The 15,203-nt window shown below is 39.3% G+C and overlaps 1 protein-coding gene across 3 annotated transcripts in view; it reads left to right on the plus strand.

Annotated features, from left to right (window-relative positions):
* VPS36 (vacuolar protein sorting 36 homolog) overlaps nucleotides 1-11,364 on the plus strand; it is a 39,927-nt gene extending 28,563 nt beyond the window's left edge. For 2 of the 3 annotated variants that reach the window (XM_003257414.3, XM_012506947.2), the window contains exons 10-14: nucleotides 27-92; nucleotides 5,609-5,673; nucleotides 6,525-6,609; nucleotides 7,872-7,948; nucleotides 8,045-11,361. In XM_003257414.3, coding sequence (XP_003257462.1) covers nucleotides 27-92; nucleotides 5,609-5,673; nucleotides 6,525-6,609; nucleotides 7,872-7,948; nucleotides 8,045-8,138 — 387 coding nt within the window. In that variant the 3' untranslated portion in view covers nucleotides 8,139-11,361. Of the gene's footprint in view, nucleotides 1-26; nucleotides 93-5,608; nucleotides 5,674-6,524; nucleotides 6,610-7,871; nucleotides 7,949-8,044 lie in introns of all 3 variants that reach the window. The other variant, XM_030813455.1, reaches the window with a different exon arrangement.
* The last annotated feature ends 3,839 nt before the right edge of the window (nucleotides 11,365-15,203 follow it).

The following is a 15,203-nucleotide window of genomic DNA, read 5'->3' on the forward strand; positions in this document are numbered from 1 at the left end:
TTTTTAAAAATTTCATATTTTAACAGGAACGAGGGGGAATAATGTCACTCACGGAAGTGTACTGCTTAGTAAACCGAGCTCGAGGAATGGAAGTAAGAATAGAAAATTTAAATATTCTTTTAACTAAATATAGATTTTCTTAATACAAATTCCTAATACAATTTGAGGAAGGGTTGTGAATATCAAAGCTATTTTGAGAAGCACTGTGGTACAGTGAAAGAATACTGTCCTGGGATCTAGGAGGTAGATTCTTTTCCTAGTTTTGATAGTGATTTGCTTAGTGACCTTCAGTAGTTTACATAACATCTCTGAGACTCAGTTTTCCTTCTTCCTCTTTTTTTTTATTTTTATTTTTTGCTATTCAAAACTTTTTCTATTTTTCTTTATAATTGACACAATAATTGTACATATTCATGGGGTACTATATGGTGTTTCAGTGCATGTATACGTTGCATAATGATCAAATCAGGGTGTATTAGTCCATTTTCATGCTGCTGATAAAGACATACCTGATACTGGGCAATTTACAAAAGAAAGGTTTAATTGGACTCACAGTTCCACATGGCTGGGGAGGCCTCACAATCATGGCGGAAGGCAAGGAGGAGCAAGTCACATCTTACGTGGATGGTGGCAGGCAAAGAGAGCTTGGGCAGGCAACTCCTATTTTTAAAACCATCAGATCTCATCAGAAACAGTCACTATCACCAGAAGAGCACAGGAAAGACCCACCCCCATAATTCAATCATCTCCCACCAGGTCCTTCACAAATATGTGGGAACTATGGGAGCTACAAGATGAGATTTGGGTGGGGACACAGAGCCAAACCATATCACAGGGCAATTAATATATTCATCACTTTAAACATTTATCATTTCTTTCTGGTAATAACATTAAAAATCCTCTCTTGTCTGTCATATGCAGCCATAAAAAAGAGCAAGATAATTCTTTTGTGGGAACATGGATGGAGCTGGAGGCTATTATCCTTAGCAAACTAGTGCAGCAACAGAAAGCCAAATACCCATATTCTCACTTATAAGTGGGATATAAATGATGAGAACTTATGAACACAAAGAAGGAACAACAAACACTAGAATGTACTTAAGGGTAGAGACTAGGGGGAGGGAGAGGAGCAAAACAGATAACTATTGGGTAGTGGGCTTAATATTGATACCTAGGCAATGAAATAATCTGTACAGCAAACCCTAGTGACACAAAAGTTTATCTGTGTAGCAAACTTTCACATATACCCCCTAATCTAAAATAAACATTTTTTAAAAAAACAAAGATAGAATCAACCTAAGTGTCCATCAGTGATGAACGGATAAAGAAAATGTCAGATACATACAAATGGAATACAATTCAGTCATAAAAAAAGAATGAAATCACATCATTTGCAGCAACATGGAGAAACTGGAAGTCTTTATGTTAAGTGAAGTAAGCCAGACACAGAAAGACAAATATTGCGTGTTCTCACTCACGTGGGAGCTAAAAAAGCTAATCTCATGGAGGTAGAGAATAGATGATAGATATCAGAGACTGGGAAAGGTGTATAAGTGGGAGCGGGGAAGAAGAAAGGTTGGTTAATAGGTACAAACATACTGTTAGAAGGAATAAATTCTAATGTTCAATAGCAGAGTAGGGTGGCAACAATGTATTGTATATTTCAAAGTAGCTAGAAGGGAGGACTTGAAATGTTCCTAAAACATAGACATGATAAATACTTCAGGTAATAGGTACCCCCAAATACCCTGACTTGATCATTACACATTTTATGCATGTGTATTAATAAAAATAGCCCCTGTACCCCATAAATATGTAAGATATTACGTATCAATAAAAAGTACTCCGGGCCGGGCATGGTAGCTCACACCTGTAATCCCAGCACTTTGGGAGGCTGAGGCGAGCGGATTGTCTGAGGTCAGGAGTTTGAGACCAGTCTGGCCAACATGGTGAAACCCCATCTCTACTAAAAATACAAAAAAATTATCTGGGCGTGGTGGTGTGTGCCTGTAATCCCAGCTACTCAGGAGGCTGAGGCAGGGGAATTGCTTGAACCAGGGAGGTGGAGGTTGCAGTGAACCGAGATTGCACCATTGCACTCTAGCCTGGGTGACAGAGCAAAACTCCGTCTCAAAAAAAAAAAAAAAAAGTACTCAGAAACAGAAAAAAAAAAGAATACACTGCATTGTTATTATCTAGTCACGGTGTGTAATATAGCAGCAGAACTCATGCTTTCTAACTGTAACTTTGTATCTGTTGACCAACCTCTCTCCATCCCCTCCTCCCACCTACCCTCCTCAGCCTCTGGTAACCACTCTTCTACTCTCTGCTTCTATGAGATCAACTTTTTAAAGACTCTACATGTAAGTGAGATCAAGTGGTGTTTGTCTTGCTATGTCTGGCTTATTTCACCTAACATAATATCCTCCAGGTTCATCCATGTTGCTGCAAATGAAAGGATTTTATTCTGTTTTGTGCTGAATAGTATTTCATTGTATATATGTACCACATTTTTTTTTTTTACCTTTAAAATTTTTGTTTTGTTTTGTATTTTTGAGACAGAGTATCACTCTGTAGAATGCAGTGGCACAACCTTGGCTCACTGAAACCTCTGCCTCCTGGGTTCAAGCAATTCTTGTGCTTCAGCTTCTCAAGTAGCTGGGATTACAGCCGTGTGCCACCACACCAGGAGAATTTTCATACTTTTAGTAGAATCGGGGTTTCCCCATGTTGGCCAAACTTGTCTTGAACTCCTGACCTAAGGTGATCTACCAACCTCGGCCTCCCAAACAAAGTGCTGGGATTACAGGCATGAGCCGCCATGCCCAGCCCCCAAATTTTTATTTTTTTCTTTTTTATGGATACATAATAGTTGTACATATTTATGGGGTACATGTGAAATTTTGATACAAGCATATAATGTGTAATGACCAAATCAGGGAAATTGAGAGTCTGTCACCTCCAGTGTTTATCATTTCTTTGTGTTAGGAACATTCCAATTCCACTTTTCTAGTTACTTTGAAATCTACAATAGGGCTGGGTGTGGTGGCTCATGCCTGTAATCCCAGCACTTTGGGAGGCTGAGGCAGGCAGGTCGCCTGAAGTCAGGAGTTTGAGACCACCCTGGCCAACATGGCGAAACCCCATCTCTACTAAAAATACAAAAATTAGCCGGGCGTGGTGGTGAGCACCTGTAATCTCAGCTACTTGAGAGGCTGAGGCAGGAGAATCGCTTAAAGTAGGAAGGTGGAGATTGCAGTGAGCCAAGATCACGCCACTGCACTCCAGCCTGGGCCACAGAGCAAGATTGCGTCTCAAAAAATAAGTAAATTAAAAAAAAAAGAAATATACAATAGATTATTGTTAACTATAATTGCCCTATTGTACTACTGAATACTATATCTTACTACCCCCTTTTTTTTTTTTGAGACAGTCTTACTTTTGTCACCCAGGCTGGAGTGCAGTGGCACAACCTCAGCTCACTGCAACCTCCACCTCCCCAGTTCAAGCAATTCTCCTGCCTCAGCCTCCCGAGTAACTGGGAATTACAGGCGACTGCTACCACGCCTGGCTAATTTTTGTATTTTTAGTAGAGACGGGGTTTCTCCATGTTGGCCAGGCTGGTCTTGAACTCCTGACCTCAGGTGATCCACCCCCCTTGGCCTCCCAAAGTGCTGGGATTACAGGCATGGCCACTGCGTCTGGCCTCTTATTCCTTCTAATTGTATTTTTGTACCCATTAAACCAACCTCTCTTTATCCCTCCTTCCCCACACTCTTCTCACCCTCTAATGACCATTTTTCTACTCTCTATCTGCATGAAATCAATTTTTTTAACTCCCACATATGAGTGAGAACATGTGATATTTGTCTTTCTGTGCTAGCTTACTTCACTAAACAATGTCTTCCAGTTCCGTCCATGTTGTTGCAAATGATGTTGACTGTTGTGAATAGTGCTGCAATAAACATGGGAGTGTAGATTTCTCTTTGATATACTCCTTTCCTTTCTGTTGGATATATACCCAGCAGTGGGATTGCTGGATCATGTGATAGTTCTATTTACAGTTTTTTGAGAAATCGCCATACCGTTTTTCATAGTGGCTGTACTAATTTACCTTCCCACCAACAATGTGTAAGAGTTCCCCTTTCTCCACATCCTTGCCAACATTTAGGGAGCCAGTTTTCTTACCTTTGATATAAGGGTTTGGACTGAATGAAACTGTTCAGCTCTAATATTTTCTCTTTGTTTTGTGATAAATAAAGTTTTTCAGGAAGCCCTTCCTCTGCAATAGTTCTCTTTTGAATCAACTCGGTTGGAACAAGTTGCCTTGCAGACAATGCAGAGGGAAAGCTGCCCTGCCCCTTTGGCTGGGTATCAGCAGTGGCTATTCTTCAGCTGTCCTTACTCCTTCACATCCAGATGTCCTTGGCCTCCAAGGTTCTGTCTAGATATTCTTTGTGCCCCAGCAGTCACCTCCATGCAGATGGCTCACCCAGTCCCATGAGTTAAGCCCCTGCTCTGTGTTTTTATCTGAATGCTGATCATAGCTGCCATTAGTCAGTACTTACCATCCACTGGACACTCTGCACGTGTTACCTCATTTATCCTCCCAATAACTCAGTGACATGGCTACTTTTACTGTAGGGGATAATTTGAAGAATAGGAAATTGAAACTTAAAAAGATGAAATAACTTGAGCAAGGCCACAGCCAGAGACAGTGGTTTGACAGGTATTTGGATCTGGGCTGGACTGGCTCTGGAGCCATCCTGTGGGACTGAAAGCTGTGCTTGTCATCACCACACTATGCTGATTTGTTAAGGCTGCACTGTCCACAAGGGTGGCCACATCATGTGCTGACTGCGGACTTGAAATGTAGTTAATCCAAATCAAGATATGCTGCAAGTATAAAAATGCACCAGATTCAGAAGACTTCGTATGTTAAATATCTCATTAATAAGGAAATGTTAAATATCTCATTAATAATTTTTTGTTTTGATTATATGTTGAATTGGTTCTATGTTCAATCTTAAAATATATGCATTAAAATTAATTTCACGTGTTTCTTTTTACTATTTTTTTTTTTTTTTTTGAGATGGAGTCTCGCACTATCGCCCAGGCTGGAGTGCATGGTGCGATCTCGGCTCACCGCAAACTCCGCCTCCTGGGTTCAAGCAATTCACCTGCCTTAGCCTCTTGAGTAGCTGGGATTACAGGCACCCGCCACCGCACCCGGCTAATTGTTGTATTTTTAGTAGAGATGGGGTTTCACCATGTTGGCCAGGCCGGTCTCGAATTCTTGACCTTGTGATTCACCTGCCTCAGCCTCCCAAAGTGCTAGGATTACAGGCGTGAGCCACCGTGCATGGCCTCTTTTTTATTTTTTTTAATGTGGCTACTATAAAATTTACAGTGACATATGTGGCATGCATATTTTATTGGGTACCACTGCTTTAATGAATAGAAGTCTTTGGTTCCTTTGTCAATCTTTTTTGCTTTGTAGTGATTAAATCACCTAAAATTATTGATAAATGGTAATTTTAAAATTTACTCTTCTGTTTTAGTGATCATTACCATTGTATAGCATTACTGGATTTTTTTTCCCTATTAGTTGCTCTCACCAGAAGATTTAGTGAATGCGTGCAAGATGCTGGAAGCACTGAAATTACCTCTCAGGTAAAGGAACCTCTGCAGGAAGTTTGCCACCTGCAACCATGATTCTGCATGGGGTAGATGGGAAAGCCCAGCCGAGTTTGCCATCCCTAGTGTCAAGCCAGATTATTGCTTTCTTGAAATTATATTATTTCATCTTTATCAGGGCTGGGCATGTCCTAACAGGGCTAGGAGTCAGACTCTTGTGGATTTGGGGGAATGAGATAAGAATGTGGGTTCTTCCCATGAGGTCAGAATAACTAGCCCCTCTTCCCTTAGATATTTTGTGTTAGTCTCTGGAGATGTTCAGCTGTGAATATTCTTTTCCTTATTCTTAAGTTTAAAAAAGTAGCCAGGTGGCTGGGCGTGGTGGCTCACACCTGTAATCCCAGCCCTTTGGGAGGCTGAGGCGGGCAGATCACCTGAGGTCGGGAGTTCAAGACCAACCTGACCAACATGGAGAAACCCCGTCTCTCCTAAAAATACAAAATTAGCCGGGCGTGGTGGCACATGCCTGTAATCCCAGCTACTGGGGAGGCTGAGGCAGGAGAATCGCTTGAACCTGGGAGGCAAAGGTTGCGGTGAGCCAAGATCATGCCATTTGCACTCCAGCCTGGGCAGCAAGAGCGAAACTCCGTCTAAAAAAAAGCCAGTAATTTTATTTAGCATGTAGATTTTAGTTCACAATTTTATTATCTGTGTATTCATGAGCTGTTTATGCCATTGTTGCTTGGTTTTGATATGTTTTAAGTGTTGTTTTTTTTAATATTGCCCTCATATCTGGGCATAAAAGAAGGTATAAAAGATGTCCTCCTTTTCAGCAGTTGAATATCCTAGATAATTCCTGGCTTTGTTCTCGCACCTGTGGTTTTCAGGCTCCGTGTGTTTGACAGTGGCGTCATGGTAATTGAGCTTCAGTCTCACAAGGAAGAGGAAATGGTGGCCTCGGCCCTGGAGACAGTATGTGAAGCCCGTTTTCTCCAGTCTTTAGAGCTTGCTACGAAGACCCGAAGGCTTAGCAACTCAAAAAACAGGATTTCCTTTTGAATTTAACTTTACTGAAAAAGTAACATTCACACACCCAAATAAAAACGGTTTATCACTAACAATGAATCAATATTAACCAAAGTCATACATTAAGAACTTTTTGAAACTTCTTGACACTCTTAACATCTTACATGTAAGGAGAATTAGAATTAGTGAGGTGCTTTCTTTTCTATTAAAGCTCAGTGTTGAGAACAGGTTTTTAACTTTATCAGATGTTACAACACAATTAAACTTTTTCTTCTAGTAACACCTACATAAGCAGCTTGATAAAATGCCACAAGTTTTATGAAAATAATTGCTTCAAAATATATAAAAAGCAACAGTAGTTTAGATGGATTTTACTGGCCAAACTGCCAATATTACTCATTAGGATGCTTGAAATAGTACTGTCTTCATAGCTTCTATGGTGAGCCTGTATAATTCGAATAACTTCTATTTATTATCCTTCCCATTTTCTTTTTTTTTTTTTTTTTTTTTTTGAGATGGAGTCTTGCTCTGTCGCCCAGGCTGGAGTGCAGTGGCGCAGTCTCGGCTCACTGCAAGCTCCGCCTCCCAGGTTCACGCCATTCTCCTGCCTCAGCCTCCTGAGTAGCTGGGACTACAGGCGCCCACCACCATGCCGGGCTAATTTTTTGTATTTTTAGTAGAGACGGGGTTTCACTGTGGTCTCGATCTCCTGACCTCGTGATCCGCCCGCCTCGGCCTCCCAAAGTGCTGGGATTACAAGTATGAGCCACCGCGCCCAGCCTATCCTTCTCATTTTCAACTAGACGAAAACCCCAAGACTACAGATATTTCTACCACATATTTTAAACTAAACGTAAAGTCCCTTCGCTGGAGCGTTAACATGTACTCAGAATTTGTTACATATTCTTTTTCAGAATATCAAATAGTTCTTTTTAGGCCTTAGTACAGTGACCGTTACATTATAGAGAGCTTGATCTTGATATTTGAGCCTCTATTATGTCTCTTCTGGGTCCTTCAACTTTTGTAGGATTAAGCATTAGTTAAGATTTCGTTATAGTGTGAATGTTCTTTGGATTTTAGTAGGACATTCAGTAAATTATTTCTTGCGTATACTGGTATACATTCTGCCTACCATTAGAACCCAGAGTGTGTTTAAATTAGTGTCCTAAATTAATTAGATTTTTTTTCTGCTGTGTGTTTCTATTTAGGTTTCAGAAAAGGGATCCCTAACATCAGAAGAGTTTGCTAAGCTTGTGGGAATGTCTGTCCTCCTAGCCAAAGAAAGGTAAGTAAGGTTCTTACCTTTCATTACAATGTATGTTTATGTGTCTGCATAGACAGATAATTGTGTGGGGGTTTTTTTGTTTTTTTTTTTTTTTAGGTTGCTGCTTGCAGAGAAGATGGGCCATCTTTGCCGTGATGACTCAGTGGAAGGCCTGCGTTTTTACCCAAATTTATTTATGACACAGAGCTAAGGGTTTTGTATTTAAAATACTTTTTGTCCATATGCTTGCGTCATGTAGAGATTGTATGACATTGAGCTAAGAGATAAACCCCGATCAACTGAGAATTTATTAGAACTTCACAGTGCAATGTAAATCTCTTTTAATTTCTCACTAAATATGGTCCAGGAAATTTATTTAGGATACACATAGGAAAATTCAGAAAAGTGAATGCCAATATGAATTTAAAATCATGCTATAGTTGTGCAGAACCCTCAGAGTTTAACTTGAAATATAGTGGATTTTAACTTGATCCTCAAATCTAATCATTTTATAAAGAAGGGAATTTAGTTTTGCAGAGAATAAAAAGAGAAGTTGCATGTTCACACAGGTTAGATTATTATTTTGGTGTGACTGAAATTCACTGATTGCACATGACAATGTTGGGACAAAATATACTGCAGCATACTATATGAGGCTCCTCCCCAGGGCTTTTAGAAGCAGTCATAGACATGTCTTCAACATACCAAATAAAATACCTTTAAAAATGAAATAATTTTATTTGACACATATATTTATATATATTCTATCTAGTTTCTCTTTGTTTTTTTAAGTGATGATTTCATGACTGGCATTTAAAGAATGCAACTGTGTCATTTTGTTTCCAAATGCTGTGGATTTTGAAACTGAACTAGAGAGCTGTATAGACATGTCCAGAGTTATGATTACAAATTTAGGAGGTAGACAGCTCAGGAATTCCCTGGGATTGTTGTGCTGGTGGAATGGCAGAGGGAACTTCACAGGAACCTTAGTGTTCTTTTGCCTCAAAGCCACAGACAGGAAATAGAAAGTGGAAAAGTAATGTCTCCTTTTCTTTTCCATAAGGAGTTTCAACACTGAACTTTAAAAAGTCTATCATGTTCCAGCAATATTTTTTCTTTGTCCTTTATATTATAAGTTGTGTGGAAAAACTACTTAGGTAAGAAGTGTTACTGAGATAACAACAACTGGCTAATACTGCATGTAGATTGCTTAAGTTTTAAAGTGACTGCCTGACTTCACATGTTATTGCTCTACAGCCTCCAGTATGTTGGCATTATCTCAAACTCAGGGACCCCACAGGACAGGAGACACCCTTTCTGAAACTGAGTTGGAAGTGAAAGGGTGGTAATGGTTTTGGCCAAGCCTGTGGGAGGGAAAGTATTGTATTGGGAGCACCCTTGGGACCAGGAAGAGGGATACCCAGGTTCACACTCTGGGAACCCTAAGACATTGTCAGTGGGTAAGAGGGAGGGCCACTGCCAGAGGCTGCTGCAGTGCCCTCTGGGAAGTGCCAGGGACCCTCAGCTGCAGACCCAGGGGATCCCAATCCCTTATCCCTGCCTGAAAAGTGGCTATTGCTGCTTCGTGTCCTCCAGTGTCACAGGAATGCTGTGCCTGATACATCCCACTTTAGTTTTTGTTTTCCAAACCTGTCATTGTGGTGACAGATCTTCTGGTTCCCCCATTGCTCAGCCTCAGGTTTATTTTGAGGGTAACTCAGTGTCTGACTGCCCAAGTCTTTTAGGGGTTAGTTAGACCATTGTGTAAGCTTGTTTGTATGTCTCACCTCTTTCTGGTTGGTACTCACTGTCCCATACTGCTCTGGCAAACTTGTACACATACACACACACATACTCTCTCTCTCTCTCTCTCACCTGGCTAAGGCTTTTAAAATTATAAAGATAAATAATCTGTTTCACCAGTTGGAGTGAGTTGCAAGGAAGATTGCTGGAGCTACTCAATCTAGCGCTAATGGTTTGGATTCATTACTGCAAACCTACATAATTTAACATATTTATTTACTTTAGTGTGACAACTAATGGAAAAAAATGGAACAATCTGAATTGTATAAAATGACTTAAGAAGGAAGAAAAGTGACATATAAATATATTTTGCAAATGTCACATTAATTTAAAAATGAGTATAATTGATTTTATTTTTAAAGTGGGCATTCTTCACTGTTTCGAGACCTTTGTATGTATTTGTGTATTTTTATCTTTTTTTCAGGCCATTATTATAAGGTGTTATTTTGGCACTCTAATGTAGAAGTTATGTTTAAATACAACCAATCAGGCCCTAAGTGCAAAAAAGTTCGGTCTTGGTGCTTATCACTGGTATAATTATTATTTTTTTGTTTTCCTAACTTTGCTCTTAGGAGCATGAACCTCTTTGTAGCTTTATGGTAATGCAATATTTCCAGTCATTTGCTGTCAAAAAAATTTTTTACATTGTGTTAGTGAAGATTGTGTTTTCAGGGTTAAATGATTGGTATTAATGTATATAGACTAAAATTATTGCAAAATTTAAAAATGATTTTTCTTGGCATTCTTTTTAAATACTCTGAAATATATATGCAAATGATAAAACTTTAATCATACTAAAGCCAGTTATGTTAAGAATTTTTCCTTTGGATTTTATAATTAAGAGTTGCTTATAAATATTTATGACATTGAGCTCTTACTGTTTTAGTTGTCCTAAAAGAATGGGACATGTCATGAACTGGTTTTGTTTTTTAAAAAGTTCTTGATGTGAATTCCACTGTTGCTTGACCATTTATATTCAGATGAATGTACTCTTTCTTGTTCCTTGTTACCAGATTAATCTGAGAGAATGTGGATTCATCCTGTCATCTTTCTCATGCTCAAATACTTAAAATGGTTCTTTTTCCCAAAAGTCTCAGAGTCTTCATTTTGGTACAGTGGAGTCACAACTTGTAAGGTGGTTAGGTTTTAAAGACCGTGCCTAAGGACAAAATTGAGCGTGCTCAGAATGGTCCTTGAAAGTCTCCTAAATTACCAATAAAGTTTTCTTTGTAGTTTTAAAGTTTAAATCCCTGTGGAGTGATATGTAGGTATGAATATATTATGCTTATATTAACTACAAAAATACAAACTGCATATCAAGAGATTCTTATAGCATTAATAATTTCCATGCATGTGTCTTTTTCCAGTAGGTATGGTTAAATTTATTTAAATTTATTGCTAATCCTATCCCTTATGATCTAGAGTATAAGCTGCACAAGGGCAGAGGTTTTTATCTGGTTTGTTCATGGATGTACCCTAAGAGCCGAGAACAGGGCCTGGACACAATAAGCATTCAATAAATATTTACTGAGTGAATGAACTCCGACCTATATTCCTATTTATAATTTGGCTCCACTTTATCCTACTTTAGCTCCCATTCAATTCAATGAAAAAAACATTTTTTTGAATACATAGCAATTTTGTGTGAGCAATTTTGTTGGGCATTGGTAATGGGAGGTGATACAAAGATGAATAAGATACAACTGTGTCCTTAAGAAAAGGGAGACCTAGTTAGGGCAACAGACATATAAGCAACTTTCACTGAAGATGGAATGAAGTAAGTGCCATGGAAGGGGCATATATACCATGCTGGGGAAGACAGAAGAAGGAGCCCTTAGTCCTGGTGGAGGGCTTTGGAAGGGAAAGGAAGAACCTGGTAAACTAGGCTGACAAAGACCAAGAGATTGTCAGTAAGTGGAAGGTGTTGGGAAAAGGGAACAGCAGAGTGTGCCCCTTCCTGCTCCTGGATATTTCCCTTGTCTGTCCAAACCTCCTTTCTTTTTTTTTTTTTTTTATTATTATACTTTAAGTTTTTGGGTACATGTGCACAATGTGCAGGTATGTTACATATGTATCCATGTGATATGTTGGTGTGCTGCACCCATCAACTCGTCATTTAGCATTAGGTATATCTCCTAATGCTATCCCTCCCCTCTACACCCACCCCACAACAGTCCCCGAAGTGTGATGTTCCCCTTCCTGTGTCCATGAGTTCTCATTGTTAAATTCCCACCTATGAGTGAGAACATGCGGTGTTTGGTTTTTTGTCCTTGTGATAGTTTACTGAGAATGATGGTTTCCAGTTTCATCCATGTCCCTACAAAGGACTCATCATTTTTTATGGCTGCATCATATTCCATGGTGTATATGTGCCACATTTTCTTAATCCAGTCTATCGTTGTTGGACATTTGGGCTGGTTCCAAGTCTTTGCTATTGTGAATAGTGCCGCAGTAAACATACGTGTGCATGTGTCTTTATAGCAGCATGATTTATAGTCCTTTGGGTATATACCCAGTAATGGGATGGCTGGGTCAAATGGTATTTCTAGTTCTAGATCCCCGAGGAATCGCCACGCTGACTTCCACAATGGTTGAACTAGTTTACAGTCCCACCAACAGTGTAAAAGTGTTCCTATTTCTCCACATCCTCTCCAGCACCTGTTGTTTCCTGACTTTTTAATGATTGCCATTCTAACTGGTGTGAATGGTATCTCATTGTGGTTTTGATTTGCATTTCTCTGATGGCCAGTGATGATGAGCATTTTTTCATGTATTTTTTGGCTGCATAAATGTCTTCTTTTGAGAAGTGTCTGTTCATGTCCTTTGCCCACTTTTTGATGGGGTTGTTTGTTTTTTTCTTGTAAATTTGTTTGAGTTCATTGTAGATTCTGGATATTAGCCCTTTGTCATATGAATATGTTGCGAAAATTTTCTCCCATTTTGTAGGTTGCCTGTTCACTCTGATGGTAGTTTCTTTTGCTGTGCAGAAGCTCTTTAGTTTAATTAGATCCCATGTGTCAATTTTGGCTTTTGTTGCCATTGCTTTTGGTGTTTAAGACATGAAGTCCTTGCCCATGCCTATGTCCTGAATGGTAATGCCTAGGTTTTCTTCTAGGGTTTTTATGGTTTTAGGTCTAATATGTAAGTCTTTAATCCATCTTGAATTAATTTTTGTATAAGGTGTAAGGAAGGGATCCAGTTTCAGCTTTCTACATATGGCTAGCCAGTTTTCCCAGCACCATTTATTAAATAGGGAATCCTTTCCCCATTGCTTGTTTGTGTCAGGTTTGTCAAAGATCAGATAGTTGTAGATATGCGGCATTATTTCTGAGGGCTCTGTTCTGTTCCATTGATCTATATCTCTGTTTTGGTACCAGTGCCATGCTGTTTTGGTTACTGTAGCCTTGTAGTATAGTTTGAAGTCAGGTAGCGTGATGCCTCCAGCTTTGTTCTTTTGGCTTAGGATTGACTTGGCGATGCGGGCTCTTTTTTGGTTCCATATCAACTTTAAAGTAGTTTTTTCCAATTCTGTGAAGAAAGTCATTGGTAGCTTGATGGGGATGGCATTGAATCTATAAATTACCTTGGGCAGTATGGCCATTTTCACAATATTGATTCTTCCAACCCATGAGCATGGAATATTCTTCCATTTGTTTGTATCCTCTTTGATTTCATTGAGCAGTGGTTTGTAGTTCTCCTTGAAGAGGTCTTTCACATCCCTTGTAAGTTGGATTCCTAGGTATTTTATTCTCTTTGAAGCAATTGTGAATGGGAGTTCACTCATGATTTGGCTCTCTGTTTGTCTGTTATTGGTGTACAAGAATGCTTGTGATTTTTGTACATTGATTTTGTATCCTGAGACTTTGCTGAAGTTGCTTATCAACTTAAGGAGATTTTGGGCTGAGACAGTGGGGTTTTCTAGATATACAATCATGTCATCTGCAAACAGGGACAATTTGGCTTCCTCTTTTCCTAACTGAATACTCTTTATTTCCTTCTCCTGCCTGATTGCCCTGGCCAGAACTTCCAACACTATGTTGAATAGGAGTGGTGAGAGAGGGCATCCCTGTCTTGTGCCAGTTTTCAAAGGGAATGCTTCCAGTTTTTGCCCATTCAGTATGATATCGGCTGTGGGTTTGTCATAGATAGCTCTTATTGTTTTGAGATAAGTCCCATCAATACCTGATTTATTGAGAGTTTTTAGCATGAAGGGTTGTTGAATTTTGTCAAAGGCCTTTTCTGCATCTATTGAGATAATCATGTGGTTTTTGTCTTTGGTTCTGTTTATATGCTGGATTACATTTATTGATTTGCCGAACCTCCTTTCTTTGCTTCTTCCCACTCACCTCCTCTCTCCCATGCCCACCCCCACCAATCTAAATGATACTTTGCTCAATCCTGCCTGCATCAGAAATGTTTTCAATACACAGCTCTATTATTTCTGAACTCTACAAGAGTTATTGTATTTTCCATATGCTTAACTATATTTTGCCTTGTTCTCTTAAATGTTGTCTTGATACCATAAGAAAATAGAGAAACTGGGTTTAAGTTCAAAGACTGTCATGTAACATCTCTTTTGAATTCTCACTGACCTAGGTCAGTGACTACATGGTAGATTCCTAGTAAAGTATTAACTGAATTGAGTGATTTTTGAATTATAGTACTGAGTCATGTATGAGTTGCCTAGCAAACCAACTCTGTCTTTTACCCTCTTCCCAAGAGGTTTCTCAACCAGACTTGTCAAGGCTTAGCCTGTCTGAGTGAGATCTGCTCTGTCTTACTCAAATATGGCATGGGCCATGTCCATGATGTGGAAAGCACTCTAGAGTAGTTGTTATACACATGTAAGTTCTTGTTATTATAGTGTGGAAATTGGGCCATTCGTCTTCTTCCTTGTGTCCTGATACGAAATCATGAGTCAGTTATAGCTTTCATCTCAGAGCATTACCCAGAGAAATAAAAGCTCTCTCCATTTGTATAAATGGAGTTATTGAGATAATGTGTAAATTTTATACAATTTGCACAAGATTACTAGATCAGTCGCTGACCCGGAAAGAAAACTGAAGGTATTTTGAGAGCCAGATCAGTTATAGTTCAATACTGACCATACCACTGTTTGTTTGAAAGCATTTTTTCCTTTCATTTTTATATTGCCTTCTTTTAGAAAACGTAAAACTATGTCTTTTTTTTTTTTTTTGTATTTTTAGTAGAGACAGGGTTTCACTGTGTTAGCCAGGATGGCCTTGATCTCCTGACCTCGTGATCCACCCGCCTTGGCCTCCCAAAGTGCTGGGATTACAGGCGTGTGCCACCGCGCCCCGCCTGAAAACGTTAAACTATATCTTAGCTGTCCAATAAAGACAGCAGTACAGTTTGGCAAGAATTCTAATGGAGACAAAATTGACCAGTTCAATAAAGCTGTTATTTAAAAAATGACCAAGCATATTGATAGAGCCACTTGTACCTGGATTTC

This window comes from Nomascus leucogenys, chromosome 5 (genome assembly GCF_006542625.1).
Source record: "Nomascus leucogenys isolate Asia chromosome 5, Asia_NLE_v1, whole genome shotgun sequence".
NCBI lineage: Eukaryota > Metazoa > Chordata > Mammalia > Primates > Hylobatidae > Nomascus > Nomascus leucogenys.